We start from the raw sequence: 26,610 nt of genomic DNA, 5'->3' as shown, positions 1-26,610 counted from the left end.
CATTTTTACACTTGATGCCTTTCCTGACATAGCCCTCCCTATTTATCTGGGCTTGTGATCTGGCACGGAAAAAAGTCTCCGGTTTATGCATTCTCAGTGGCTGTGTTAATGTGCCAATACTAGGACCAAATATGTTTCTTAATTTCAAACTAGCCTGTCAGCACTTTTTTAGGAAGACCATTGAAGAGAAACTTGTTACACTTATCTCATTGTCTACAATTTCAACCTTACTTAATTTTTGAACAGCTTTCAGAACTACTGTATGTTGTGCTGTAAATTTTACATTTCTGGTATTTTGCATGCAACAATAATAATGAAGATGTACATTATTAGTGACTAAAAGACTAGAGCAATTGTATCTAGAGATCGAGAATAAAAAGCAATCAACAGTACACTTATGTGCTCAAAATAAGTTAAATATGTGGTAACTAGAGTTTTTCATAAGACGTGCAGTTGACTCATGTTTTATATGTGTCCACTTAACAGGCTTTAAACAACAGAGACCTGCAGCATATATACTCTGTAAACCACAAGATGATGGTTTTGAGGTCTTTCTTGCTCGAAAATCCATATAAAGAGTTAGTGTTTTAAAAGGTTACATGCAACTTTTGTTCTTGCTCTCCACCATGAGGCAGCTGTACATCATGCTCTGTAAGTATCTGAGACTGTAAATCTTTAACACTTCTCTTGTTTGAGCTTTATTCTATCAGAAGTCTTAGCTGTGTGTTAAGTTTAATACCTCTTACAGAAAAAGGGTGATTTTAATTATAAACAATAACATTGAAAGGCTCTTCATTTATATGTAATTTTTAAAAAGATGTTCACAATTTTCCCACAGCAACAGTGAAATACAGCAAATTCTTCACATCATTTTTTAATGCATGCTGTCTATTTAAGTAGGTGAGAACAGAGAAAGGAAATAATGTAATTTTTAGAATAAACAGTTTAACAAGTTAGATTTTTAATCTCCCTGATTGGATGGAAAGATACATAGCCTGGGCGGCATGGTGGCGCAGCGGGTAGCGCTGCTGCCTCGCAGTTAGGAGACACAGGTTCGCTTCCCAGGTCCTCCCTGCGTGGAGTTTGCATGTTCTCCCCGTGTCTGCGTGGGTTTCCTCCGGGCGCTCCAGTTTCCTCCCACAATCCAAAGACATGCAGGTTAGGTGGATTGGCAATTCTAAATTGGCCCTAGTGTGTGCTTGGTGTGTGGGTGTGCTTGTGTGTGTCCTGCGGTGGGTTGGCATCCTGCCCAGGATTGGTTCCTGCCTTGTGCCCTGTGTTGGCTGGGATTGGCTCCAGCAGACCCCCGTGACCCTGGGGGTTGGAAAATGGATGGACACATAGCCTTATATATCATTATTCAAAGTATTTCTGTTATAAATCAGTGTCATATAGTTTTAGTAAGTGGGAGTATTTAAAGAATAGCCTAACTTTTGACCTTTTAGAAATAATAACGTTTTCAAGAGCAGAACTTAAATCTTTTGTTATTGTTACCTGTTTCTTTTTAATCAGAAATACAACAGATGTGATATGTCTGTGTACAGTTCAGATATGATCAGTTTAAAAGTAAAAGTAAAGTGCTAGTGCTGTGCTGATGGAAATCATTTGTTGAAGTGCTTCAGTGGGCAGTGGTTTCTATTGCTGAGCTCTTAGGCTCATGTTTTAAAGTGTTTTTGTCAGTTATTTTTACTTTCTCCATCTTTCACATATTGAGGACTATTGTTTTAATGAAAAAATCAGCTTTAGGGTTTTAAGTGTAAAACATGTTTTGGTATCCTTAGAACACATTTTAGCCATTTTTAAAAGATGTGTCTGTGTGTTTGAGTAACTGTGAACACTATAACTCACAATTCAATGAAATGGTTCTTATTAAAGTTTGCCAACAATTTGAATCCCATAGTTGTAACAGCTGAATTGTTTTTTATAATAATAATAATAATTTATTTTATTTATAGGCACCTTTCGAGGCACACAAGAACACCTTACAGAACACATTAATGGCAACAGTCACAATATAAAATTAATCGAATATTACAGTAAAATTAAACCAGAATAAATAATTAATAAAATCGAATTTAAATTTATCAGCTAAAATTATCGAACAGAATAAGCAATTTTAAAAAGATGTGTTTTAAGATGAGATTTAAGGGTGCTAAGAGAGTCAATATTATAAATTTCTTGTGGGAGAGAATTCCAGAGGCACAAGGCTGCTCGACTAAAACCTCTAAACCCCAGTGTAGTCAACCGAGCTGGAGGTATAATAATAGATCTATTGATAGAGGAAGAAGATCTAAGGATATGGAGATGTGAAGAAGATCAGAAAGATAAGGAGGTGACAGATTTTGAAGGGTCTTGTAAGTAATAAGCAGAATCTTAAAATCTTAAAAAAAAGTTGCTGGAGGACAGGAGTAATATGTTCTATGGAAGGGGTTCAACCATCATCAGACCTAAAGGTTGAGCTATCTATATTATCTGTTTACTTCGAGCTTCAAACTTAATTTTACATACAGTGGGATGCAAAAGTTTGGGCAACCTTGTTAATAGTCATTATTTTCCTGTATAAATCGTTGGTTGTTACGATAAAAAATGTCAGTTAAATATATCATATAGGAGACACACACAGTGATATTTGAGAAGTGAAATGAAGTTTATTGGATTTACAGAAAGTGTGCAATAATTGTTCAAACAAAATCAGGCAGGTGCATAAATTTGGGCGCCACAAAAAAGAAATGAAATCAATATTTAGTAGATCCGCCTTTTGCAGAAATTACAGCCTCTAAACGCTTCCTGTAGGTTCCAATGAGAGTCTGGATTGTGGTTGAAGGTATTTTGGACCATTCCTCTTTACAAAACATCTCTAGTTCATTCAGGTTTGATGGCTTCCAAACATGGACAGCTCTCTTTAACTCACACCACAGATTTTCAATTATATTCAGGTCTGTGGACTGAGATGGCCATTCCAGAACGTTGTACTTGTTCCTCTGCATGAATGCCTTAGTGGATTTTGAGCAGTGTTTCGGGTCGTTGTCTTGTTGAAAGATCAGGCCCCGGCGAAGCTTCAGCTTTGTCACTGATTCCTAGACATTGGTCTCCAGAATCTGCTGATACTGAGTTGAATACATGCGTCCCTCAACTTTGACAAGATTCCCAGTCCCTGCACTGGCCACACAGCCCCACAGCATGATGGAACCACCACCATATTTTACTGTATGTAGCAGGTGTTTTTCTTGGAATGCTGTGTTCTTTCTCCTCCATGCATAACGCCCCTTGTTATGCCCAAATAACTCAATTTTAGTTTCATCAGTCCACAGCACCTTATTTTAAAATGAAGCTGGCTTGTCCAAATGTGCTTGAGCATACCTCAAGCTGCTCTGTTTGTGCTGTGGGCGGAGAAAAGGCTTCCTCTGCATCACTCTCGCATACAGCATCTCCTTGTGTAAAGTGCGCCGAATGGTTGAACGATGCACAGTGACTCCATCTGCTGTAAGATGATGTTGTAGGTCTTTGGTGCTGGTCTGTGGGTTGACTCTGACTGTTCTCACCATTTGTCGCTTCTGTCTATCTGAAATCTTTCTTGGTCTGCCACTTCGAGCCTTAACTTGAACTGAGCCTGTGGTCTTCCATTTCCTTAATATGTTCCTAACTGTGGAAACAGACAGCTTAAATCTCTGGGACAGCTTTCTGTATCCTTCCCCTAAACCATGATGGTGAACAATCTTTGTCTTCAGGTCATTTGAGAGTTGTTTTGTGACCCCCATGTTGCTACTCTACAGAGAAAATTAAAGGAGGAGGTAAACTTACAATTGACCCCCTTAAATACTCTTTCTCATTATAGGATTCACCTGTGTATGTAGGTCAGGGGTCACTGAGCTTACCAAGCCAATTTGAGTTCCAATAATTAGTTCTAAAAGTTTTGGAATCATTAAAATGACAACGGTGCCCAAATTTATGCACCTGCCTGATTTTGTTTGAACAATTATTGCACACTTTCTGTAAATCCAATAAACTTCATTTCACTTCTCAAATATCACTGTGTGTGTCTCCTATATGATATATTTAACTGACATTTTTTATCGTAACAACCAACGATTTATACAGGAAAATAATGACTATTAACAAGGTTGCCCAAACTTTTGCATCCCACTGTAAGTGTATACCAACAGATTTCATAATTCCATTTTTATATTGGGGTGGTTAATTAGTCACTTTATAAGTAAGTATAAATTAAAAGACTGAATAACTGATTTTAGATCTTTATCATGTTAAATAACACATTCTTTATTAGTAAATCATTCCTAAAAGTGTTACTGTTAATTGTATCTAAGTGAATACACTATCTTCGGTGGGCTGGTGCCCTGCCCGGGGTTAGTTTCCTACCTTGCGCCCTGTGTTGGCTGGGATTGGCTCCAGCAGACCCCCATGACCCTGTAGTTAGGATATAGTGGGTTGGATAATGGATGGATGAATGTATACACTGTACATTTACTTGCTCCCTACATTTTTTTATATTGAATAAGAAGAAGAAGCAGGCTATGCTTATATGCGCCATCACCTTCCAGAATAGATTATAACTTCCTTAAACCCAGTATTCAAGAAAGCAAACTCAGATGTTGAGTGAATACAATTAATATACTCTCACAGAACCAACATTAAAAAATCAGTACACAAATGTATGAAGTTTAACTTTGAATTTATGAATTGTGAACTGAATTAAAAAATCCAAGCATGAAGACATCAAATTAAGGAACATGCTGCAAATACATCCTGTAGCCACATTGTTTCTCTTCCTCTTTCTGTTTTATTTCTGCTGGTAACCAGTGCAGACGCACTGTGATAAATGTATAATAAAATGAGGGGAAGAAACAGTATGAATTGATTCTAGACCCTGAGCCTATCCTTCTGTCTCTACACCTGTCTTGTGTTTGACCTTCTGAGCTTGGTATACAATGGCTAAAAACACACACACACACCCACAGACAAATTCACAGAGGAAATGTATATAAAGAATGTGAACAGGCTACTTATTATAAGTTGCCTGTGTAGGTTTTACAGAACAGGAAGACGCCCCTACTCCAGGGTAAATGCACACAAATATTATCATCATTTAAAATCTAACTTTCACTCTCATTAAATTTCTTTGACTACGAGTAAAACGTTTTTAATTTCAACTTAGAGCAGTAAGAAATATAACAAAACTTGTAAAATGAAAAGGCACCTGTAACTTTGATCTCATGACCAAAACATTGGTTACAAATAGCCAGTTGATATAAATGTATAGTGGGTAGTGTGGCTTAGTGGCTGGGGCCCTGGACTTTAAAACATGTGACTGACAGTTCAGTCCCCGCCTCTTTTCCATTTGGCCGACACTGTTCAAGTCACTGAACTTGCTTGGGAACCAATTGTAAAAATATGTGTAAACAATTGTAAAGTGTCTTGGTCTTGTATGTTGCCTTGGGTGAAGGCGTCTGGTACTTTAAATATACAATAATAATAATAATAATAATAAATAATAATGACAAAAGAATCTTGAAGACAAATATAGTAGCTACATTTCTAACATGACTAAATGCTACGGCAAGTGTCCTTGTATGAACTGGGAGTGTAGAATCAATCTATATGTCTATCTATCTACATGTTAATGGTTTACTGAATCCCTCAATATTCCTATGACCTCTGCTGAGAATGCGTAACACCAGATGACTCAATATTACCCTGATATGTGTATGTCTGTGCAGTTCCATCCTGGCCAGGGCTCCACATAACCTTTAATTGAGTTAATGTTTAAATAAAGGAATATATTCAAATTACATCTAATTTTTTCTAAATATAATTGGATTACTATAAAAAGGAGTACCCTAGCGTTGCAGGTTCCAATTTCTGCCACAGTGTTCTTTTCTCAGATCTCAGACTTTGTGGATGGGTATTTTTTAGTGCTGTCATTTTTTCCCCCATATCCCAAAGATGCTCAGGTTACACAGGCTGTGATCTTAAATTCCCTTCATATGTGTTTGTAAGTGTGACCAGTAATAGACTGCCATTATAGGTTGGGTTGCTTCCTGCTTTTTACACAGTATTACCAGAACTGCCTCTGCTCCTTTGGGATTTTGAATTCTGAAATAAGAAGAATTAGAAAATAAAAAGATTGAGCCATTTATAACCATTTGAGGACTGTCCTTCTTATCCATTGCTAGTTTTTATCTTGCATATGTTGCATTTATTTTAACTCCTGGCTTCCTATAACTCTCTAAAACATGTCTGAAAAATAAGCAGAAGGATCTGAAGTTGCAAAGAGGAATCTATAGTTTCAGTATGTAATAACTGGAATGGCTGTGTTAAGATTTTGTTGTGTTATGTTTCTTGTAAATTTGTAATCATCCCCTATTCCCTGTTTTGCTTCCTGTTTATGTTTTTTTAGTATTTGTAGATTTGCCTTGGTCCCATTCCTCACTTATTTACAATTAGGCCTTTCTGGTGTAACGTAAAGTGCCCTATATATTCCTCCTGTTTGCCTCAGTTCTGTACTGAGGCATTAGCTGTCCTGCTCCTAATCAGCCCTTTTCACAAAATCTGAAATGACATATTGACAGGTAAATCTACTTTCTGCTAATATGTCATTAATAGTAAGTGTGTATTCTGCTTTTCTATATCAACTTCTAATAATAGTTTTTTGCAATGTAAGAAGAAAAGCACTACATAACAAAAGAATGAAAATTGGAAAAGTAAAAATTAATTGTGAGGATTTTTTTTATAATTATTAAGGTGTGTCTGTTAACTTTCTTATGCCAGTACACTAACAGTTTCAGGTAACCTGTTCTTTTTTATATTTAATGTTAGCTCACTCTATTTTGACAAGTCAAATCAAGTCAAGTTGAAGGGTAGCATGCACTGGTACAGATAGGGATGACAAGTCCCATTTTCCAGTCAGTTGGGACGATGTCAGTCTCCAGCACAGCATTTAAACTTATGACTCATATTGTTAATCAGGAAAAAATAATAACATTGCAGTTATGTTAAGTTTACCTATGACTATTTGCAGTTGCCATTACATCAAGAAGGCATCTGCTGTGCTCACACATTATCTCTGAGACAAGCATTTGACAATTTTGGTGTCAGTAAAACACTAAAGTTTTTCCAAAACGGCATAGCAACAATCTTAAAGCAGTGTGTGAACTTTATGTACTCATCAAATTTAAAGTGCTGGCTACAAGCGTGTTACAATGGCATTGTCATAAAAACGAGTCCAAGTTATTATAAAGGTTTGGGGCAGCCACCCATATATTGTTTTTCCCAGCTGCAAATGGGTTTTCTTATCAAAGAAACGATGTGCATCTCACAGAGTCCAAAACAGAACTGACTATAGTAGCCCAAGATGGAGGCTTTAAAGGTCTTGAGAGGAAGTGACGTCAAAGGGACCGGAACCAGAAGTGACGTCATCAAAGGGGCCGGCTTCGGAAGTGACGTCTTCAGAGGCGCCGAAAGCTTGCAGGATTTCCCGGGAAAGGTCTGTAGGGAACTGAGAAAGACAGTCAGTGCACTCCGCCGCCCCCTGGTCGGATGTTTTATTACAATTACTCGAGCCCTTTAGCTGCCTCCTACTCGCACGTGTGTGACAAGGCCCCCCCCTCAGCCCAGACCCATCGGGTCGGGCGTCCTGCACTGAGAGGTCGTGGGCACGAGAGAGAGCATCAGCATTGGCATGTAGAGAACCCTTACGATGAATAAGTGAAAACTTGTACGGTTGAAGGTCAAGAAACCACCTAGTGACCCGTGGATTTGACTCCTTGTGAAGGGCCATCCACTGTAAAGGAGCATGATCCATCACCATAGTGAACTCCCGGCCCAAGAGGTAGTACCTCAACTGCATAATTGCCCATTTGATCGCAAGGGCTTCTCTCTCCACCGCTGCATACCTGGTCTCTCGATCCAACATTTTCTGGCTCAGGTACATGAAGGGGTGTTTAACACCATCGACGCTTTGGCTCAGCACTGCTCCCAGGCCTGTGTCCGAAGCGTCCGTCTGGAGAATAAAAGGGAGAGAAAAATTAGGAGCTTTTAATATTGGTGCTGACGTAAGAGCCTGTTTTAAGTCACTAAATGCAGCGTCCGCCTTGTCAGTCCATACCACATGATTAGGAGCCCTCTTCTTTGTAAGATCAGTCAAGGGCGCCGCTCTCTCTGAAAACCGAGGTACAAACCGGCGGTAGTACCCGGCCAACCCGAGAAAGGCTTGGACCTGCCTCTTGGTTTTCGGACAGGATCATTTAACAGTGGCATCTATTTTTGAACACTGTGGTTTCACAGTACCCCAACCCACCAGGTAGCCCAAATATTTAGCTTCTTTCAATCCAAAGAAACATTTCTTGGGATTAATACGAAGCCCTGCTTCTCCTAGTGTCCGCAATACCGCAGTGACCTACTGTACGTGTTCTTTCCATGTGCTGGAATAGATGACTACGTCATCCAGATAGGCAGCATTATACGCATTATGGGGTTGGAGCACTTTGTCCACCAGACGCTGGAAAGTCGCAGGAGCCCCATGTAACCCGGATGGAAGAACACGATACTAGCAGTGTCCGCTAGAAGTGCTGAACGCGGTCTTGACCTTCGCAGAGTCCGTTAAAGGAATCTGCCAGTACCTCTTTGTCATGTCAGGTGTGGTCAAAAATTCAGCTTGTCCAAGTCTCTCGAGGACGTCATCCATGCGAGGCATGGGATAAGCATAAAAAAGGGAGACCTGGTTAAGTCGACGGAAGTCATTGCAAAACCTCCAACTGCCGTCAGGCTTACTAACCAAGACAATTGGGCTGGACCAGGGACTAAAACTTTCCTCAATCACTCCTAGTTCCAGCATCCGCTTGATTTCCAGCTCCACTTCTGCTTTCTTTGCCTCAGGAAGTCTATAGGGGCGCTCTCGGATTAAGGTTAATTCCTTGCCGAAATTAAGAGTGTCTATGTGAGCAAAGAATGAGCAGGGCTGAGCGGAGGAGGGATCTGGCTCCCTCTCCTTCCACGGCTTCAGCAAGTTCACATGATAAACCCGCTCAGTTGGTCTACGATTGGGTTGTTTCACTAAATAGTCGACCCACCCTTTTCTCTCCTTAATTTCATAAGGGCCTTGCCAATGGGCGAGTAATTTAGAATGAGAGGTGGGAATTAATACCATGACACAATCCCCCGGCTGGAATTCTCGGAGTGTCGTGCCACGATCGTAATAACAGGCATGTGCTGCTTGTGCCTCTTCCATATGACTTTTTAAAATATGTCGAATTTTTTCAAATCTAACTGAGCGATATATTCCAAAATATTTGTACAGGGAAGAGCCTCTCCTTCCCAACCTTCTTTCAAAATATCCAATATACCTCGGGGTTGTCGTCCGTATAACAAGTCAAAAGGAGAGAACCCCGTAGAGGCTTGTGGGGCTTCCCGATAGGCAAAGAGAACGAGGGGGAGGAGTTGATCCCAATTCCTCCCATCCCCGCTGACCACCTTGCGAAGCATCTGTTTGAGAGCCTGATTAAACCTCTCCACTAGATCGTCAGTTTGAGGATGATACACCGCGGTCTTTAAATGCTTTATTTTCAGTAACTTGGCTGCTTCCCTGAACGTTTCCGAGGTAAAAGGTGTTCCTTGGTCCGTTAGGACTTCTTTAGGAATACCAACACGCGCAAATACTCCTACTAGTTCCCGTGCGATTGCTTTAGATGTAGCTGAGCGCAAAGGAACAGCTTCTGGATATCGGGTTGCATAGTCCACGAGGACTAATATATATTTATGTCCTCGGGCTGAGGGCTCCAAGGGTCCTACAATATCAACCCCGATTCGTTCAAAGGGGACATCGATTAAGGGAAGGGGAACGAGAGGAGCACGGTCCTTCTTAGGAATTTGCCGCAATTGACATTCTGGACAAGAAATGCAAAAACGGCGAACCTCCTCGTTAATTCCCGGCCAATAAAATCTGAGCTTAATCCACTCTAAAGTTTTTTCGGAGCCTAAATGGCCTCCAAGGAGGTGGGCGTGAGCTAATTGACAAACCTGCCGCCGGTAAATTCGTGGAATTAACAACAGTTTCCAAACCTCCGCCCCATGTTCCACGACCCGATATAATAGATCATTTTCTATTACAAAGTGAGGTCCTTGTGGCATGGGCTGATGTGTGCATTAGCCATTGACAAGGACTACTGCATTTTTTGCAAATTTTAGGGAGTCATCGTTCCACTTCTCCCTTTTAAAAGAAGCCGGTGTTTGTTTAAACTGAAAGTAAATGTCGGAGAGAGGGTCTGGTCTGACCTCAAGGGGAGGGGATTCTTCCCGACTCGTCAAGGCGCGGGTGGATATTCATCTGGGACCTCAGTCCCAATGGGCGGCTCAGCTCCATCCTCCGAGAGAACATAATAAGCCCTTTTTGTTTCATCCCCAGAAACCAGCCTATGCCTGTATGTCCCCCTCACATTCTCCATTTGGTAAGTTATACGCCTGGGGTTGTATCTGAGGAGCGGAGCCTGTACTGAGTCCTTCCTGACCCCCAAACGCACTCCCCCCCCAGAAACTTGGCCCCGGTACTTTCCTACCTGGTTCATCACCTGTCCGAGTCCCGGTTTCTTCTGGGACTTTATCCTGCCGGCTACGCCACTGTCATAAAAACGAGTCCAAGACATTATAAAGGTTTGGGGCAGCCACCCGTATATTGTTTTTCCCAGCTGCAAATGGGTTTTCTTATCAAAGAAACGATGTGCATCTCACAGAGTCCAAAACAGAACTGACTATAGTAGCCCAAGATGGAGGCTTTAAAGGTCTTGAGAGGAAGTGACGTCAAAGGGACCGGAACCAGAAGTGACGTCATCAAAGGGGCGGCTTCGGAAGTAACGTCATCAAAGGGGCCGGCTTCGGAAGTGACTTCTTCAGAGGCGCCGGAACCTTGCAGGATTTCACGGGAAAGGTTTGTAGGAAACTGAGAAAGACACTCAGTGCACTCTGCCGCCCCCTGGTCGGATGTTTTATTACAATTACTCGAGCCCTTTAGCTGCCTCCTACTCGCATGTGTGTGACAGGCATATAAAAATATGTTCTTTTGTCTGTTTTGATCATTTTGATCTATTATCTTTACCATGTTTCATCAGTGGGAAAGCTATTGAAACTCAGGCAAGAACATTTTGGTTTAGAACTTCAGCACAGAGGAACACTATAAAAGCTCTTCTGCCATTTTTTAGGTTCCTTTCTCAAATTTTACAGTTCATAGATCTGGCATTTTTGAGGGTGCAGGCCCAAGTCTACCTTTTGAGGCCTAGATGAGTATTCTCCCTTTATAAAGTTATGCCCTATGTGTGTGATACAGTCATTACTAAGCTTTTTTGGTTACCATAGAGGGATATCTGAACTGAAACTGAAACAGTATGATGCAGGTGCTATGTATGTCCAAGCAGCTAAAGGCCAGATGACAAGGAGTGGATTTGCACAGTTCCTTCTACCTCACTATGACTTACCCAAAGAAAACTTAATATGTTGTGGTTGTTTAATTTATTGTATGCTACCTACTATAGCATACACTGTAACCTAAATTAGACTATATATACTGTAACCAATAAAACTAAGTAATAATCAGTGCAAATTAATCGTGCTAATATTTCCATCAATTTAAATTGAAGGTTAAAATAGTTACATTTATTTTATAATTCATAAATGATGTAAGAGGGGTGCAGAATACTGATTTAACAAGTGCAAATTTAGATATTGCCAATAGAGTTGTTGTGGAGAAATTAGGGAAGTTCATTACTGTGAAAGAAGATAAGTTACAGGTTAGAAAAGTCTCGGCTCAGATTATAAAACCCTGTTTTATGCAGTTGATTGTAGAAAGGAAAAAGTGTGCAAGCACACCATTGGTGATGGCTTTTTCACTTATGATAAGCATTGTGTCTTGCTTCCATTTGATTTAATGTACAAATGGTAAATGAGTTGAAGTGTACTTTTATATTGCTGAAGATTTGAGCATGGTTGGATTTAGATATCCAGACTGGGTTCTGGTTTTTTAGGGGTTGCGACTTCCAATTTGTTGAACAAACAGACAGGCATGTTATCTAGCCCAGTCACTCCTATGTCCTTTTTCTGCAGTCTCTTTTTAGTCTGGCAAATTCTGTTGAAGAGTCACATTTTTGACAACAGTGGCGCAAAATTGCTGCTAAGATAGCACCGTTTCCATTTGTGTATTGTAAACATTTTCTGAATTATTCTAGAAATAATAGCATGTTCCATTAGTTATAAGAATCAATATGCAACGAAGAAACTAGTTGGAATAAAAGTCATACCCACTGCACCCTCCAAGACCAGGTCCAGGACTTTCCAATCTGCTTATTTATTCAAATACTCTAATTTCACATGTAACCTCTGACTCACAAAAATGAAATCAACAATTGTAACTTGTTGAGTTCCACAATCTCACTATGAAATAAACGTTTTTAAAATTACAACTAAAGAATTAACTAAATATCAATGTTACCTCTTACCTCAAAGAACTACTTACTAATATGTGTTCTAACTATTCATATGCAATAATTTTACATTTATGTGCATTATAAAATCTATTCATTAAAATGGCATGTTTATTTAAACTATTCAGACAGAAACAACTGGTTCATGATTGAATGAATAAATTAAGAAAAAATGAAGAATTCAAAATGTATAGAAAATGGCTAAATAAAATGACAGCTTCTCGTCTTCTTAATTTTTTCATAAGGTTTAAAGTGTCAAGATTAACATTGCTTCAATGATTCTAGACTTCAGTCCTCATTAAATTGTCATTGTGTTCAGCTTCTAGTCCATTCATCATTCTTGTTTGAATTCCTTTTCACAATCAGTACTGAAATACAATATAAAATTAATTTTCTTAGACATAAAGTAGGGTGGCACAGTGGTGCAGTGGGTAGCGCTGCTACCTTGCAGTAAGGAAACCTGGGTTCACTTCCCGGGTCCTCTCTGCATGTTCTCCCCGTGTCTGCGTGGGTTTCCTCCCGTAGTCCAAAGACATGCTGGTTAGGTGGATTTGCGATCCTAAATTGGCCCTACTGTGTGCTTGGTGTGTGTGTGTGCCCTGTGGTGGGCTGGCACCCTCCCTGGGGTTTGTTTCCCGCCTTGTGCCTTGTAACCCTTTAGTTAGGATATAGCGGGTTGGATAATGGATGGATAGACATAAAGTATCCTAAATTCTCTATACTGTTGACAGAGCACCTTTCCAAAATAAGTTTCTTCTTTTTCAAATAAAATGTAGCATCATTCAGGCAGTCTGGTAAGCTTTTCGCATCCAAATGTAAAATCATCAATATTGGACACAGCTACAAAGCAGTATTTATCAATGCCGACGATTAGATAGATACTGCATGTTAATAGGAGCATTGCAAAATGACTGTAGCTGCCGAAATAAGGTATAGTCAAGCACGGGTAAAACACGTGTCTAAAGAAATCTCACAGTCCAAAAGTTCGTTTTGAAAATATTTAGTGAAAGTTAAAAGCAAATAATCCACACAAGAATAAAAGAAAAAATAGTTACACACGTAGAATAAAAGGCAAAAAAAGGGAAAAATGTATCTTGTCTTAAACTTAGCTTTTCTTGAGAAACTTTAGTTATTTCTGTACTTTAAAGTTCTATAATTTTTGTTCTCTACTTAAAGATTCTTAAATTCTTAAATACTTAAAGACTCTTTGCTTCTTCTTCTGTATGCTTTAAGCATACGGCACAGCACATAAATTAAGTGCTATTTTCTTACATATTTACTTCACACACTCAAAAAGCCCGTAAGCCCACTGGCACATAGGCATGTGCCCAGGCACGGTTTAAAACCATATGCCTTCCATTCCTTACTCAAGGCAAAGCTGTCACTAACTGAAGATTATTGTTTAAGTCAAAGCTGTTAGAAATGGCAGGAATAAACCAATACAATGCTATTTACGGGGGTTATAGGAACCTCCCACAGATTAGGCATTGTCATCTAATAAATATTCATAAACGTTATAGAACTAGGAAAATGGCTCTTACAATGACAGCAATTCTTGTCCAGTTTCTCTGAAATTAACTCTTTCACTGAGATTTTTTTGCAATCTTCGCTTTCTGATGTTTGATTTTACAAACTAAAATATTGTCTGTACTCAAGGAGATTCTTTGAATACTTTGACTGTTAAGTTCCTCAGAACATAATTAAGAAAAAACAATACTAAATATTATTCTGCATTATTTTATCTGTCAGGACAGAATGTATCCACAGGTCATTGTGATAGAGATGATTAAGATAATTTAAGTTTTTCTTTTTTTTTAATCCTTTAGAAATGAAATCTGTTTCTAGGCATTATAAATACCCCAATGCTTTAAGGTGGCCATATAGTGTTGTTCTATACGGAAGTGATTGACACAAAGTGCAGCCACACTATAATGTCTTCTAAGTGTTCAGTGATGCACCACCCGATATAAACATCATTGTTTTGTTCTGTAATTTATATCACAATTAAAGTGCTTCATTGTTGTAACCATGGCTCTCACAAGCTGCTAACTTAACAATTACGAAAATCACAGTGGTATGTTTGGATCACCAGTTTTAATTCATCAATTTAATATGCCAAGTCAACATTTTTAATAGAAATATACATATTTTCATCAACTATAAGGGAATGCAAAGTTGATTGCCATATTTCACTGAATACTTCATAGACCATGTTTCAATGAATGGTTATGCTGATAATGCATTTGATTAATTCAAAAGCATAATTTTTCCTTCTCCGGGTATCGGGAATTTCAGTGCATTTTGTTAAGTGACAGTGCATCTTTAACACAAAGAGCACTGATGAATTTAGCTTGACAGCGCAAGGACATTATCAATTGATGTATTCCATGTTACAATTTGTTTCCACTGGTTTTGGCTTTCAGTTAATTCAGTCAATAGATTTTTCAAAAGTCTTCGAGTCTAACTTTAAAGTTTTGTGAGTGTGTTTATGTAGGTTTTATAACTAACATGGTGCTTCAGATAATGTAATTTTATTTTCAATCTACATTTAGCCAGAATTCCACTCTCTATTAACGTCAACTTTCCAGCCTGTTACACCTAACAAATGCCAGTTTCCCAGAATTCAAAAGTTTCCCCAAGGCATATACTGTAAAGATCTGTCATGCTTGGCATAACAGTTTCAACGGAATGATCATTCGTCCATTCTTTCTTAAAGGTTAAGTATCTTTTCTATTGAAGACCACCAAGTGTTTTCATGGTTAAGACATGCTGTATGTTGCTGATCAGACATACTGCATGTTGCTCATGACCTAAAGATCAATGAAAGGCACAAGCAGCACAATTTCTTTAATAGTGCATATGCATACATCTAGATAATTAAATAATTGCTATGAATAACATCACTTCATAGATTTAAAGCACAGTTACCTGCCTCATCATATTGTGGAGTTGCAAGAATAATTGCTGACCAGAAATGTATTTCATTTTTTATAACAAATAATAGATTTAATTCATTCATGATCTACCTAATTCATCCCAACAGCATTTAAGTGCAATACAGAAATGAAAGACATAAAAAGTTATTTCTTGACAATACAAAAATAGTACAAGAAGTTGTACTAGTAGAAAAGTAAAGCGAAGAAAACTGTGCGCCATTGATCAAGAACATTAAGCCACCTTCCGAAACGCAAGTGACAGAGGGTAATGGCATATATCTAAACAGGAGTGCAGCCTGACAAATTATAAGTCCATGACTTTAGGGGTTTCTTACAGTACAGGCTCTGAAGTCCTTATCCTTTTATGCAGTTCCCCTTCTTTTTTTATCCTTGTTAGATCCAGTTTGCCCTCTTCCCTCAAGATATTAGACACCTTTGTGTGAAATGTTCAGTTTCTTGTCAATCTGCCAAAAGAAACTTTCACTGTGCAAAAAAAAAAAAAAAAATACTGACAGGATTCTTAAGAAAGCTGCTTGATTTTGGCCATTTTTTAACCCAGAATTGAACTTTAAGAACGCCAGTACTTTGCAACCCAAGTGAACTGAATAACTGGGTCTAATGCATTTAGAAAGGTTTCTCTAATAACCAATTAGTGTTTACACATGACTTTTTAAGAATGAACTAAGACAGGAAGGACTGCTGAAAATGGAGCTTTGTAGACATATGTAAATAATAAATAAAAAATTTCTAGTACAGCCATTAGAAATCTATACTAATAAAAGACAAAACCCTCACTGACTGACTGACTCACTCACTCACTCACTCACTGACTCATCACTAATTCTCCAACTTCCCATGTAGATAGAAAGCTGAAATTTGGCAGGCTCATTCCTTACAGCTTACTTACAAAAGTTAAGCAGGTTTCATTTCGAAATTCTACATGTAACGGTCATATCGGTCGATAACGGTCAACAATGTCCGCCATGTTGAACTTTCTTATTTATGGCCCCATCTTCACAAAATTTGGTAGGCAGCTTCCCTGCGCTAACCAAAATCGATGTACTTACATATTTCGATGGTATGACGCCACTGTCGGCCGCCATATTGAACTTTCAAACGTCACCAATTTTCAAACTTTCCGTGTAGGTAGAAGGCTGACCCCATCTTCACGAAATTTGGTAGGTGGCTTCCCTGCGCTAACCAAAACCGATGTACGTACTTATTTCGGTGGTATTACGCCACTGTCGGCCGCCATATTGAATTTTCCAAGCGTCACTAATTCTCCAACTTCCCGTGTAGGTAGAAGGCTGAAATTTGGCAGGCCCATTCCTTACAGCTTACTTACAAAAGTTAAGCAGGTTTCATTTCGAAATTCTACGCATAACGGTCATAACGGTCAACAACATCCGCCATATTGAACTTTCTTATTCATGGCCCCATCTTCAAGAAATTTGGTAGGTGGCTTCCCTGCGCTAACCAAAACCAATGTACATACTTATTTTGGTGGTATGACGCCACTGTCAGCCGCCATATTGAACTTTCCAACGTCACTAATTCTCCAACTTCCCGTGTAGGTAGAAGGCTGAAATTTGGTACTTATTTCGGTGGTATGATGCCACTGTCGGACGCCATATTGAACTTTTAACGGAAACCGATGTACGTACTTATTTCGTTGGTATGACACCACTGTCAGCCGCCATATTGAACTTTTCAACAGTCTTTGTTACTTATGGGCCCATCTTCAAGAAATTTGGTACACGGGTTCCCAACGCTAACTGAATCCTACTTACGTACATATATACATCCATAGCCTGCACCTCGGTCACCGTGTGAGGTGGAGTTGGGTCCCCCATCCCAACGCCTCCCATGTTGTTGGCTGCCTGCCTATATAAGACCGTCCGTCGCTCCGGTCTCTACATTCCCTTCCTTACTTCACCATGGGATTCACGTCTCCCTACTGATAACTACAGCCTTTTTGTTTAATCCACGGCTTCTCCGCTGTTTTATTGTTTGTTTATTACAATTATAGTTATTGTTTAGGTATTTTAGACTTACTTTTCATTGCTCAGGTACCCATTTCCTTTATCATTCCAATCCCCATTACCATGTCTATCGAGATGATCACTATCGATCAAAGAACTGTCACTTGCCGAGTGGTTTCCATGCCCGGAGATAGCACCTACCTTTTCCATTCTCTTTGTTACATATTGCATATTGTTGTGTGCTTACAACGCTTGACAGATGCCGAATGTCACTTCAACACAACAAATCCTGCAAATACTGTCGTAATTGAAGCAAACCATGAAACTCAAACCGATTATGACAGCAGCAATCCAAGCTGTGAGATTTGAGACAAGAGTATTGTTCACATGGCCAACTGTAAGTTACATGCTCAAGAGTAAGCTCAGCGCACAACTTGGTCATGTTACAACCGGAGGGCCGAACTGACAACATGGTATACAAACAGATCCTTAACAAATAATTATTGGCATATTTTCCTGCAGTTTAAAAAGGTTTAATTTTCTTCTTAATAAAAATTTTAATACAGTACTTCGCCTCTGCGAAGCGCGGGTATTTTGCTATATATGTTTATATGTGTGTGTGTGTATATATATATATACTGTATATACATCCCAGCAACACTCATGACAATGACAACACAATTACATTGTCAATCATGTTACGTTATTATTAAAATGTTTCCTTTTCTTTTTCATTACTTCTTTAACACACTACTTCTCCGCTGCGAAGCGCGGGTATTTTGCTAGTACTACTATATAACACTTTTTAAATCAGCGCTTCCCGATTCATTTTACCCTTGCACCCCCTGTGACGGACGAGGCCAATTTCGCACCCCCTTGGTTTGAGAAGAAGTATGAAAAAATATGAGGTTAACGCAGAAAAACAGATCACCAATTGAAGCTTCATGAATAATGGATACTTTATTCGCCATCAATAATTGTTTTGGTAAAGCCATACTCAGTGTAATCCTCCTTCCATTTTCTAATTTTTTCGTGACTAGCCATGATTAAATGAATGGTAAAAAAGTAAGAACGAAGCGACGGTGACTTATTGAGGCAGGCAGGTGAGAGCACAATAGCACGCGGGCTTGATGTAGTGCTCGTCAAGTCGATCTAAAATGTGCTGTCAGATTCGAAAAAATATATCTTTTCAAGTTCTATTTGGATATAAATAGATTCTATTTAGTCGATAGAAATATCTTTGGTAGGAATGTAAGTTGAATTTAGTCTTTAAATTTCTATGGTGAAGAAAAAAATATGCAATGATGACTAAATTTAACTTACATTCCTACCAAAGATATTTCTGTTGACTAAATAAAACTTACTTATATTTAAAATTTAAAATAGAACTTGAACAGATATGATAGTTCATAATACCCACGCAGCGCTAAGTGTATGTAAGAGCACTCCATTTTAATAAGCAGCGTATTGCACTGATACGAAATAGCTTGCCCATTTAGGCCTAATTATTTAGGAATAGATAGATAAATTAAGATTTTGCACAAATAATGTTTTTCATTTTTCTTCCTCGATGAATTCTGGCACCCCCAATCGGGAAACGCTGTTTTAAATCAATATAATGGCGTCAATTTCTATGAAAAAAATTCTCAGTGCATCTAGACTTTTGACATGTATATATTAGTATCCTTATGTATATGTATGTACGGTATGCAATGATTTGTGTGTAAACTACGTTCAAAAAAATTAGTCAACACCACTTTCCATGTCAGCTTTCTGAAGAAACAAAATGAAAAGAAAAAAATATATATTTTACTGTGCAAGCAACTTAATTTTTTAAGTTTTAATAATTGCTTATGAATGCTTTGAAATTACTTCAGTTTTATTTGGTCTGGCACCTCCTGACTCATTGGTATGAGAAATTCTCCACATATGATATACCATTTGATTGGTCTTGATGTTTACTTATACAAGAGGAAAAGTTTTTTGGGGTCCCTTTTTGGCACACTAAACCCAAAATATCCTCATTTTCAGACCATGATTTGTGCAGGAAATGACACCTTTTTGATAAATAGTATACCAATAGGTTTACCCCCTATAGTGGGATAAAAGGGGTCAAAGTTATTCCATTTTACAAAACTTTGATAAAATGGATATCAGTAATATAGGAAATGTGAAGTTCCATTTTATATTACTTCAACATTGCTGATCATGAATATAATATTTTTAACATAAAATAGTTTTTTGGGGGGCCTAGCCCTCTAAGATCCACTCCCAGAAGGTTAAATATGATACATTACAAATATAAGGTTGTGGAGTTAAACTAATTCAAAGTCAATAATTCTGAATATATTATTTTTGATTTTTGATCCTTTACTGGGGATGTAACCCTCTAGGGACCTCTATGAGTGGGTGAAAAATGACAAATTTCCATTACAATCAAGAATATTTAGACTCTAAACATTTAAATTCAAGCACACATTTTAATATCTATTCTTTAATACCTATAACTATTCTTGTTTATTATGTACTTCTATCTCATGAAGTAAATTATTGCATTTCATATGAACACCCCAAATTAGGGTGACCCATTTCTTTTTACTCTGCAACTCTGATGTCTTCAGAAGTTAAGTTTTATCATTATGTCAAATGCTTTGTCCAGGGGTGGATTGGGTTTGTTAAGAGCATGGCCTGTGGATTTCAAAGTTGTTTTTTTGTCAATAGCCAAGATCCTGTGCCTCCATTAAGCTTGTAATTTATTTAAATAAGCACACAAATGCCAAGTAGCCATTCATGGGGCAGGTATCCCATTTGCCTCCCTTTAGAGAAATTACATGAAACTAAAGCTTGCGCTTTGAAAAAAATATTCTTCACCTTTTCTTTTTACTGCGCCCATCCTTATTGCTGTTTTTAAGGGTGGTGAGTTTTATTACACTGTTTGGATACCCAACATTTGCAAAGGAATAAAAAAGAATAATTTGTATGGTATCTACAGACAGTGCCATGTCCTAGTGTATGTTTTAGCCTTGTATCTTAAAGAGAAAGAAGTTTGGATGTTCAGTTCTCCTCTCTTTTGACTCTTAAAACCAGTACACTTTCAATTACTGCTTACTTTTTACCATCTACAGTAGCTGTTTTTATTTTCTGAGTTTCTCAGTTTTCATAGGTAACAATGTTTCTTTATGCTTATGTGACACTTCACTGCCTACCATCCAGGTTTCTTCACAAGAAAGAAAAAAATGTATATTTAGAAATCTCCCTCATCTTTTTCATCCTGATTTTTTTCAGTTTTAACCTCCATGAATTGCAGTATGCCCAACAAAGGTAAGTGTTTTAAAAGCATCTCTTAAATTGGGTGTTTAGGGCCATGAAGGTCATCAAATATTCAAGAGCACCATTCTTGTAAATCATATACTGCCTTTGAAAACTCAGAAAAGAAGCTTTCACTTAAATTGCAATATATTTCTACAAAGGCAGTTTCAGGTGGTTATAGGTCCAAACAAAAGAAACTGCTCAAAAAAATTAAAGGAACACTTTGAAACTGTAACATGTGCTCAGGGTGAACCTGCTCTCATCTGTGAAAAGCACAGGGTGTCAGTGGTGGACCTGCCAATTCTGGTATTCTATGGCAAATACCAATCAAGCTCCACGGTACCGGACAGTGAACACAAAGCCCACTAGAGGACATTGGGCCCTCAGGCCACCCTCATTAAGTCTGTTTCTAATTGTTTGGTCAGAGACATTCACACCAGTGGCCTGCTGGAGGTCATTTTGTAGGGCTGTTCTTCCTTGCCCAAAGGAGCAGATTCCAGTCCTGCTGATGGATTAAGGACCTTCTACTTCCTGTCCTGCCTGTCTCCTAGAATCTCCTCTATGCCCTTGAAACTGTGCTGGGAGACACAGCAAACCTTCTGGCAATGGCACGTATTGATGTGCCATCCTGCAGAAGTTGGACTACCTGTGCAACCTCTGTAGAGTCCAGGTATCGCCTCATGATACCAGTAGTGACACTGACTGTAGCCAAATGCAAAACTAGTGAAGAAACAGTCAGAAAAGATGAGGAGGGAAAAATGTCAGTGGCCTCCACCTGTTAAACCATTCCTGTTTTGGGGGTCGCCTCAGTGTTGCCCCTCTAGTGCACCTGTTGTTAATTTCATTAACACCAAAGCAGCTGAAACTAATTAACAACCCCCTCTGCTACTTAACTGACCAGATCAACATCCCAGAAGTTTCATTGACTTCATGCCATACTCTAATTAAAAAAAGTGTTCCTTTAATTTTTTGAACAGTATAGTTTCTATATCCTGTAGCCTTCTATATCCTTCTGTGTGCCCCTTTTTTGGAGGCCAAGCTCAAAACTTTATATTGCTTTTATTTGTGAAAGTGAAAAGAAGTGATAGAATTAAATGCTTATCAACAATTAATTAAAGCTGATCATGAAAGCTGCAGGGACATTTGCCCACAACTGTTTTGAATATTACTGTGTGCCAACCTGTTTGTGCTTTATTATGGTGTTATCAGTTCACCTGTAAAATGTTCCTACTACAAAAGGTACCAACTAACCTCTTAGGCTCTTTTCATAAAGGGGAATTGGAAGAAATGTAAAAAACAGTTGTACACTTTACCTGAAACCTCTTATCTGTCTAACTGTTCTTATTTTACCCTGCACGTTCAACCCTGAGGACCTCTATCAGCATTCTGATTCTCTAACTGTCTTTGGTTTCACTACTTTATTTCAAACCAGTTAACCACAGTTAGACAAGGAATGAACAATCTAAACTCATTAGTAGTAATCAGACAGAGAAATTTTTTAAGCTTTCATTTAAAAATTATATTTATTTGCAACCAAACCAATATTAGAAAATATGAGCAAGAAAAAGAATTACTCTATATAATAATAATAATAATAATTCTTTGCATTTGTATAGCACTTTTCTCACTACTCAAAGCACTCAGCAATTACAGGTTAAGGGCCTTGCTCAAGGGCCCAACAGAGCAAAGTCCCTTTTGGCATTTATGAGATATGAACCAGCAACCTTCCGATTGCAAGTGCAGATCCGTAGCCTCAGAGCCACCACTCTGCCTACGATATTACCTGGGTGAGTTCATGCATTTATCATTCACTTCCAGATAACAATTCCAAGATTGTCCAGCTCCTTAGTAACAGATGATATATTCTTTTTTATTGAATTCATTAAAACCAAGTAAAATTCCATACAAACAAGTTGAACTTAACAAAACTGAATTCAATTCAACCCCCACCCCAGAGAAAGAGAGGAAGGCCAACAGCCAGAGTAAAACTTTAAGAGCAGAAAAGAATGAAGGGAATCCCTTTACCCAGTATAAAAGCTTATTCTAAAATGTCTTTGATTAGATCCTGCCAGGTTTTTAAAAAGTTTTGAACAGATCCACTAAGTGAGAATTAGATTTTTTCCAATTTCAAGTAGTTTATAACATCAGTTACCCACTGACTTCAAAGAGGTGGGCTAGGATTCTTCCAGTTGAGCAAGACAAGTCTATGTGCCAATAGTGAAGTAAAGCGTAATTACAGTTTGTTTGGCCTTCTCCTCCTTAAGCCCATCTGGGAATACACGAAACAGCTGTTAATAGTTTAGGAGAGATTGAGACAACAAGGCTGTATGAAAGGCATTTAAAGATTTTGGCCCAGAATGAAGTTAATTTGGTGCACGCCCAAAACATGTGGCCTAATGAGGCTAGAGCTTGATTTCAATGTTCGCAGGCTGGATCTTGCCCATGGAACATTATGGACATTTTTAAACAAGATAGATGTGCTCGATAAAGATTTTAAGCTGAATAATTGCATGGTTTGCACATATGGAGCTAGGGTGAATTTTGTGCATGGCTGCCTTCCATTCCTTTTCTGAAATGGTGAGTATGAGATCCTTTTCCCACTGTACTCTGGGATCTTTGAAAGAAAGGGACTTTAAAATGTTTTTATATACAGTGGTGTGAAAAACTATTTGCCCCCTTCCTGATTTCTTATTCTTTTGCATGTTTGTCACACAAAATGTTTCTGATCATCAAACACATTTAACCATTAGTCAAATATAACACAAGTAAACACAAAATGCAGTTTTTAAATGATGGTTTTTATTATTTAGGGAGAAAAAAATCCAAACCTACATGGCCCTGTGTGAAAAAGTAATTGCCCCCTTGTTAAAAAATAACCTAACTGTGGTGTATCACAGTTAAATGTGTTTGATGATCAGAAACATTTTGTGTGGCAAAAGAATAAGAAATCAGGAAGGGGGCAAATAGTCTTTCACACCACTGTATTATAGAAATTCTGTCTGAATCATGGCCGCACGGTGTGCAGTGGTAGTGCTGCCTCGCAGTAAGGAGACCTGGTTTCGCTTCTTGGGACCTCACTGCATGAAGTTTGCATGTTCTCCCCGTGTCTGCGTAGGTTTCCTCTGGGTGCTCCGGCTTCCTCCCACAGTCCAAAGACATGCAGGTTAGGTGCATTGGCGATCCGAAATTGTCCCTAGTTTGTGCTTGGTGTGTGGGGGTGTGTGTGTGCCTGGGGTTTGTTCCTGCCTTGCGCCCTATGCTAGCTGGGATTGGCTCCAGCAGACCCCCGTGATCCTGTGTTAAGATATAGTGGGTTGGACAATGACTGACTGACTGACTGTCTGAATCCACAAGACTGATCAATATTTCTTCTGGATTAGAAATAGGAGGGAGGTGAGGAAACAGGTGATATATTCTTAATCGAAAAATGAAAAGAAAAGTTTTCTTGCAGGAGACAGCGCTCTTTTGTTAAGTGTTAAGCAACTAAGAGAAAGTTCCATTTGAGTGTCTGTTTTAGTTAGACTCCTTGCAAGAGTCCATTTTTTCCAGCTGCACTGAGCTTTGTACAGAAGTGTCAGAAAAGCAAAAACTGAAAACTGAGCTCCATTAAAGTGTCCGTGCCATCTTTTGCCTTTACTCGTGGTGCAGCTGCATTGTTCTTATGTGTGACTGGACATTTCTTGTGGGGAGAGCTTCTGTTCTCTTTCTCTGATGTAGAACCCTCATCCTCATCCTCAGAGTTCAACTCTGTTATAGCACACCTTTATTTGAAAACTAGCAGTGTCAGATTGGGGGGAGCGTGAATGTGACTGAGAAAATAAAACTGCATAATAACAAAAAATGCTAACATTTACAAGTACCATGAATTTACACCAGCTGTTACAGACTGAAATAAAATGTATTTTTTTATTGTATAACAGTAAGAATAAGAGCAGCTCTTTACTCAAAATGGTAAATCTAGGAAGAGCCCAGAATCAAACCCACAATCTCTTGATTATGAGTCAGTAGTTCTTACCTCTGCACCACCCAAGTGGTCATGTCAGCATCGTACACTAACCCGATTTCTTTTTTTAAGTTATATTCTTGAATAAAAGCACACTTGTTTTGTTATACAGTACTTGTACGTTTTGTGAAAACGTTTATTTGACATTTGGACTTCAGTCTTCACACATTATACACTTCATGTCTACATTTTGTCAATTATTACTAAAACATGAAAAACTTTTCTGTTTTAGTTATGTGTTCAACAATTCCTACCTTGCATTTCCTGATATCCTGCATTTACATAGATCACTGAAGACAAGGAACACACATGAAATGTATGTATTCCAAATGACAATATATTTTTTTCCCTCTACAATTCCAGGCACCTCACACCCAGATAAACAGACTTGAACTCTTAGAATCTTCTGTGTGACTTGAGCTGTGTTAGTAGGGGGATGGGATAGCAAGCTGCTTGCTGCTTGTGCTGAACAACACATTTGCAAAACAAAAGACACTAATGGAGAGGTGCGAACCAATTTAAGGTGGCTCAGGATTATGAGTTTTTTTTGTAGGTTTCAGGGAATCCAGTGTTAAGAAACTAGACTCAATGATAATCTCATTTATCTGGAATTTGAGACATTCGCACATTCAAAAAATTAACCCTACAAAGACCTAAAGCAGAAGGTGGCATGGCACTACCTAAGTTTCAGTTGCATTTTTCTGTGGCAAATATATAAACAATAAAGAACTGGAAATCAGCTACAAATTAATGAATTTACACCAGCCTGGTCAGCAATGGAAATTAAATCTTGCTATACCTCTTCTCTGTATGCCCTGCTTTGGGCCCCAGTAAATATTAAATTTTGTCAATTTATCTATAATCCTGTCATCCAGCAGTCATTTGGAAAATGGAATTATTACAGGACACACTTCAAGCCAGAGAATCTTTTACTGTGTCTGTTGTTCCTCTATATGATAATGACCTTTTTCAGTCTTCTCAGACCTACTCAGTATTTAATCTTTTGAAAACACTTGGGTCAGAGGCACTTAAAAATGTTATATAGATCACATATTTGCATTTTATGAACAATTAAGCTTCAAATTTAACTTTCCAGTAACACACTTTCATCACTATTTTCAAATTACAATTTTTTAAAAGAAACCTAACCATTTTTTCGGTACTTCCACCCATTTATATTCCAGAGGCAATACTGCTCAGTCTTGGAGACTCAGACAACACCTCAACAATATAAAAACATGTAAAAAAAAGCCTTCCCTCCAATGATCCAATGGTGCAGTGGGAAAAGAACCTTTCAGTGAATATCTCAGAAAAATGGTGGAAGTAAGCCATACATAGAAGCCATTCTAGATCTGTATATGCGCCAAGCACTCAATAATTCAACTTAAAATCTTTCATTGATCACACTTATCTTGTTTAAAATTGTCCAAAATGTATCCAGGGCAAGATCAACCTTGTCAGTGTTGCCATCTAGCTTCAGCGTCAGTAGGTTATACTTAGGTGTACTTTCTTCATCTCTCTGACTGTACCACTTCTTCTTGACAAACCTCTTCCTCGGTTTACTCTCTTATACTTCCCCATTCCACCACCAGGTTTGTTTGTCCTTCTTCTTCAGTCCAGATGTCACATCAATCACCCTTCAAGCTGTCTCCCTTGGCACTTCTGCTGCAGTTGCCCAGCTGTCTGGTAACTCTTCACTTCTGCCCATTGCCAGTCTTACCTCCTCCCTGAATTCAACTTTGCAGTATTCCTTTTTCAAATTCCACCATTTGATCCTTGGCTTTGCCATCACCCAACTTCTCTTCTTGATCTCCAATGTTATCCTACACACCACCGTCCTATGCTGCCTAACTACACTTTCCCCTGCCAACACTTTGCAATCTTCAATCTCCTTCATA

At 38.6% G+C, this 26,610-nt stretch overlaps 1 protein-coding gene across 1 annotated transcript in view; it reads left to right on the top strand.

Annotated features, from left to right (window-relative positions):
- The first annotated feature begins 590 nt into the window (after positions 1-590).
- The window catches only part of LOC120525964 (Fc receptor-like protein 3), a 67,711-nt gene continuing 41,691 nt past the window's right edge, over positions 591-26,610 (top strand). Inside the window, exons 1-2 of the mRNA XM_039748719.1 lie at positions 591-651; positions 20,686-20,721. Of these exons, the coding sequence (XP_039604653.1) occupies positions 600-651; positions 20,686-20,721 (88 nt within the window). The 5' untranslated portion in view covers positions 591-599. The remainder of the gene's footprint in view (positions 652-20,685; positions 20,722-26,610) is intronic.

Source organism: Polypterus senegalus, chromosome 3 (genome assembly GCF_016835505.1).
Source record: "Polypterus senegalus isolate Bchr_013 chromosome 3, ASM1683550v1, whole genome shotgun sequence".
Lineage (NCBI taxonomy): Eukaryota > Metazoa > Chordata > Cladistia > Polypteriformes > Polypteridae > Polypterus > Polypterus senegalus.
The sequence above is the reverse complement of the archived record's forward strand: the minus strand, read 5'-3'. Positions and strand labels throughout refer to the sequence as shown.